The 5424-nt window shown below is 35.6% G+C and overlaps 1 protein-coding gene across 1 annotated transcript; it reads right to left on the bottom strand.

Annotated features, from left to right (window-relative positions):
- Positions 1-1153: 1153 nt before the first annotated feature.
- LOC104606653 (putative peroxygenase 4) lies at positions 1154-4017 on the bottom strand. The gene is made up of 6 exons (XM_010272001.3): positions 3793-4017; positions 3591-3701; positions 3408-3493; positions 2260-2354; positions 1842-1967; positions 1154-1755 (listed from the first exon to the last, which is right to left on the bottom strand). The coding sequence occupies exons 1-6, from the start codon at positions 3845-3847 to the stop codon at positions 1605-1607; spliced, it is 624 nt and encodes a 207-aa protein (XP_010270303.1). The 5' UTR covers positions 3848-4017; the 3' UTR covers positions 1154-1604.
- Between the last annotated feature and the right edge of the window lie 1407 nt (positions 4018-5424).

Genomic DNA, 5424 nt, shown 5'->3' on the forward strand with positions numbered 1-5424 from the left:
AAAGTCTATTTGGTAAGAAGATAAATTTGTCAGTGCAAAATTAACCAAACTTTACAATTTATATGACCCGTTTTACACTCTACATATTTGCATTATTTCCAAATGCAGCTTAAGCTTTTATATAGTGAGTGATTGGTAAAATAAGACCCTCTAGTGGGTATTACCCAAGATGGGTTATTCTAGTGTCAAGTAATTGTATTGAGAAGGCCGAAACTGATAAGGAGAAGTCCTGGTGACGCTGCCTTGTGAAGAGAAAAGTTGATTTCAAATATGGAGAATAAACCTACAGGCGATTATAGTTGGGTGGAATTACGGATTCCAATCATCAAGCCATTATTCTATCAACACTTTATGACTATTCAAATAACTTTCATAAGCCAAATGAAAACCATTATGATGTGTGGGCCAAATCCGTTGAAGTGTTGCTTAGAGATGAAAGGAAACTGAAGTATCTTACTGAAAAGAAACCGCCAGAAGTTGGAACTGGAAGTTCTGCATATTCAGATTAGATTCAAGAAGAGACCTTGATCTAAATGTGGTTATGGAACTCAGTGGAGTCTAAGATTAGCAATTCACTAATTTCCCTTGATACATAACAAGGAGAAATTGATGGGGATATTGCTCATAGAATTATAGTAAGATGGGAGAAATGGAAGCGTGCATGCAAAATCTCATGTGATAGGTGAATACAATTTGGAATAAAAGGACAATTCTAAAAAATAGTTGTAACGCTATGTTAAGTTGTTGAGTTGGATGGGTGAAAAAGCTAAAAAAATAAGATAAAAAAAAATGAAGTCATTCGGAATAACTTCATAATTACTCCAATAGGTGATAAAATGAGAAAAAGTAGAAGAGGTTTATTCACATGTATGGAATACCATTGACAATTTGACATCATTCATAAGAATTTATCTGTTGCAAGTTGAAGGAACTAGATTGTTTTAATAAATGGGTCAAAATAAAAACTGTTACTAAGATTGCAACCCGGCCCATTTCATGAATATTTAATCAAGTAACTTCAATGCAAAGATCACTTACGATTGTTTTAATAAATTAACAATCGATTGCTCATGCAAAAGTGAGAGATAAAAAAGAGTCGGAGACTCCAAGATTTATTCAAATTTGGCCCTTCTCAAGCCTGTCTTGTTCCCAATTGAGATTTTTCAATCCACTATTCAGTTAGATTTCATGGGTGCTAAGAAAACCTTTACAATTTACACGAAAAAAATCTTTACAACAATGAATAGGCTTCACCGTGCCATTTGAACCTTGCACAGTATCCTCATAAGGACAAACCTGGCCTGTTCTTGCTTTACAATGACAATGGATATGACATTAAGTATAATGGAATGACAAAACAATATTCATATAGTTGACCCCATATAATTAGAAAAAGGCATGGAGGATGATGATAAATGGGCAATTCTACTAATTTGCCTCTTTTTTATACATGACGGGTTACACTATAACACTTCCATTATGTATATCTGTTATTCTAATACATACACGCACACACACATATATATATATAAAATAAGCAAAGTCAAAGATAGTTCAAGATAAATTAAAAGACATGGTAATTATTATAACTCTTTTTATGGCCTTCACTTTGTTTTCCTAGATGATCTATGCTCCTCCTCCATTTGTTCAAATAGGGTTCCATCATAAACACCTCTAATGGTATCTTTATGCAAGAAGCCATCTTTATCTTTACACAAGTAGTACAATACCTTCCACTCTGTCCAGGCTCCAATCCTACAAACAATTTTACCAATTTCAACTAGTTAGATGATAGAAGCTTGTAAAGATTAAACAATTTTTTGTTGAAACCAAAAACTAACCATCCTCTGAAGTCTTGAGAAACCCGGTTGGCCTTCAGCATTTCTGACACTTCCTTCGATGTTAAAGCGTTTGGATTGACATGGGCATGCTTGCTAAAAATCTCTTCAAACTTTTCTGGCACAAACCTAAAAGAGTTGAAATCCACATCAAGGAAAAGAGAACTTTTATAAAAAAACCAGAGGTTATATATACTGCCACCATGGATTTTCCTTTAAATATATACATTAATTGAAAAGAATGAATTCCAAATTTGTATGTTGATACAAAAATACTTTCTATTCAAGACCTGCATTTAATATTACATACTCAATACTGAAGTAGAAAAATTTTTCTGAACAAATAATCACAATTTTCACTATCCCCAAACTCAAGGCCTGTATCAGCCTTCAAACAAAACAAGGAATATGACCAATTTACCTTCCTTCGGTATCGTAAACACCAGTATCACTCCCATGCTTGGCTCTCTTTATGTTCTTTATTTCAATAGGGAACAGAAGAGATGGAAGCTTTCCCTGCACCATTGAAGGCCAAAAATGCATATTTAGGATAAATTTGATAACCCCCACTTTATATTAATTACTATTAATATCCAATATTCTTTCTTATAATAAAAAGAAAATTGGATTAAAATGAAGAATCCCATAACAAGTCTTTACACTTCCTTTCCCTGCCTTTTCCTTCAAACCAAAACACAGCCTAAAAGAGAAAACAATAAGCTTATCAAAGGTATAATATTAATAATATACCCAGCTTAGGCATTAGTAACCCATAACCTTCACTAAAAAACAAAGCAATAAATAAGCTTGTAGTAATCTACCCAACTTACGGCTTTATTCAGTAGTAATCTACCCAATGTGGCTGTTACCAAACGGTACCTTAGAGTGACATGCATATAATTATTTGGGCCCTTATGTTTAATCTTTACTCATCTACTCTTTGATCTGGTTAATTTTCTGGGTGGGACTATTCCATGGTGTGTGTTGATGGGTTGTAATATTGAAGGAAACCGGATTCAGTCAGTGCAAAACCCATTCTAACAGCCATCATAGTTTTATCTCCCCATGAAATAAAAGCATCGATGCTCCCAATGCAAAGCTATAAAAACTGTTCGAACCAAAGGATCGATAGGGTTGCAATTAGTACCTGATTACCCACTTACCCGACCCCTACCAGAACTATCTTGGCCCACAAACTCTGAAGTTCGAACCGATGACCTTATCAGATTTGTCAATTAAGCACGTTGGGGCTTTCTTGAGTTCTTCCACTTACCCAGTCCCTATCCGGGCTTTCTAGTTTCTGCCACACCGTAACCCGAAAATCACACCAAATGAAATAATGAATTTACAAATCTTGTCCATTCGAATTCGATGAGTAGATTTACAAATCTTGTCATGGATATTTATTAAAAATAAAATAAAATAAAAATCAATGGTCTTGGATGAGAAATAAACGGATCTACGTGGTCCATGTAGTTTTGCATCTCTATTTGCTTACGCCATAATCCACTATGCGCAATTAAGCAAAATACAGACACAGGAAAACACATGAGAGAGAGAGAGAGAGACCGGGCGAGTTTGGGAACTGAGAAAGCAATTGATGAAGATAGCAGCGATGGTGGACAAGGGGATGCCACTGCCGATGGCACGAAATCCTGAAACGAATTAACAGAAACGAAGGATGAGACCAAATACGAGAATATTATTTATTACCGTAAGAACTAAAATCGGAGACAAAGAAGAGAAAAAAACCTTGGAAGGTCTCCCATGGATAAACGAGGCCATCTTGATTTCTGTCGAAGAAAGCAGCGTGTTTCTGGAGAGGGCTGAGATAGCCATTAATGAGTTCTCCACAATTAAGAGCTGCAAGGGTTTCCAGTGTTAATAATAAACGATTAACGTTGGAAAAAACAGAAGAAGAAGATTCAAGAAAAAAGATTACAAAAGAACGTACAGTCGCTCTGATCGTTGCTGGAGAGAGTTTTGGAGTCAATAGAAGAGTTAGCCATCTGAGATGAAATGATGAATTCTTCTTTATTGTTGAGAGAGAGATGATGGGGATTCGGGAGTGGGCTAAGGCCTAAGAGATGGCATTTAAAGCCTTAAAGGGGGGAATGGAGAGAGAGAGAGAAGCGAACAATCTGTCATGTGTGTCCTCGGTTCACATTGGTGGAGAGAATTAATAATCCAAGGTTTGTTGTTAGCCTCTCTGATCTTATAAGAGATTAAATCCAATGGGTTGATTGATCAATTACATGAGAAATTGCACCTGCACACTTGGTTGGAAAATCAGTTTTTTCTTTTACAAAAACCCAGTTTTGAACTTGTCCCACATTGGAAAATTATGAGGTTTGTTTTCAGTATTTCAATAGGAGCTGATTTATACTCCTTAGAATTAATAGAGAAGAGTATGGGGATTCAATACCGTGCAATGCACATGCGCGTGTGTACGGCGCAATGAGGTGCACTTTGCTCACACTCGCGTGGCTCGCGATGGACAACTCTTGTTTTGGTGCGTTGATGAACGTTGATCACGAGTCGATCGGGTGTGATCAAGAGGCACAATTCAAAGTAAACAGTCACCAACTGTTAACTACTTTTTAAACAGTCACAATGTTTGAAATTGTGACTGTTCAAGGTGCATTCTCTAAACCAGTACCTACCTTTTCATCATACCTCTTCACAAATTATTTAAGGAGTATGAATCAGATTCCAAATCACACAATTTCAAAATTCACTCTCTCTCTCTCTCTCTCAGTCCGGCTTGCTACAGTCTCACAGAAGGTTTCTTTGGAGACTCTTCAACTTTGCTGGTTGCAGATTCTCGCCCAAGGCTCTGTTGTATCCTGGGAACGAATTTGCCTGTAACCCAACAGCAAACTCAATAAAACTGAGTGGGGGCAAATAACGTTCTAAAGACAGTGTCTTCAGACGTGCCTCAGAGCTTCTCCTCCAAAGTTACAGTGACCCCTTCTTCTCCAACACTCCCCGTAGCACACAAGCTTTTTGGATCGGAATACGTACTGATTATTACTCGATTATATAACCTATAAAATAGACCCATAACCATTGGGATAATCGGGTCTGGCATGATTAAACCCGATTATACTTGACAAGGTATAATTATTTATGATAATAACAACATGAAAATTTTTGATAATATAACTTAATAAAATGAAATAAATATAATAAATTATATAATATATATCATCAACTTGAAATAACATATCAAGAAAATGAGTGTGGCCAAGGGCGGAGCCAGGATTTTTTAGTAGGGGTGGTCAAATGCTTTTTTTTTTCATGGAAATAAAGCCCGTAAGCAAGTTCCATTCAACAATTAAGTATGCAGTAACAAGGATTAAAGTATCGGTATTGGGTATCGTATCGGATAATTTGGATATGGATATATTTGGAAAACACATGGATTCGAAAGAGAAAATATGGAAACGCTAAGAAAATGCACACAAATTCCATAAATATATTAATAGCATTAAGTGTAATGTCAAGACAACTATAAATAATATATAAATAGATAGGAATTGTATATTTAAATATATATACATATGAATAAATATATTTTAATTAA

Source organism: Nelumbo nucifera, chromosome 3, assembly GCF_055504915.1.
Source record: "Nelumbo nucifera cultivar China Antique chromosome 3, China Antique-T2T, whole genome shotgun sequence".
Lineage (NCBI taxonomy): Eukaryota > Viridiplantae > Streptophyta > Magnoliopsida > Proteales > Nelumbonaceae > Nelumbo > Nelumbo nucifera.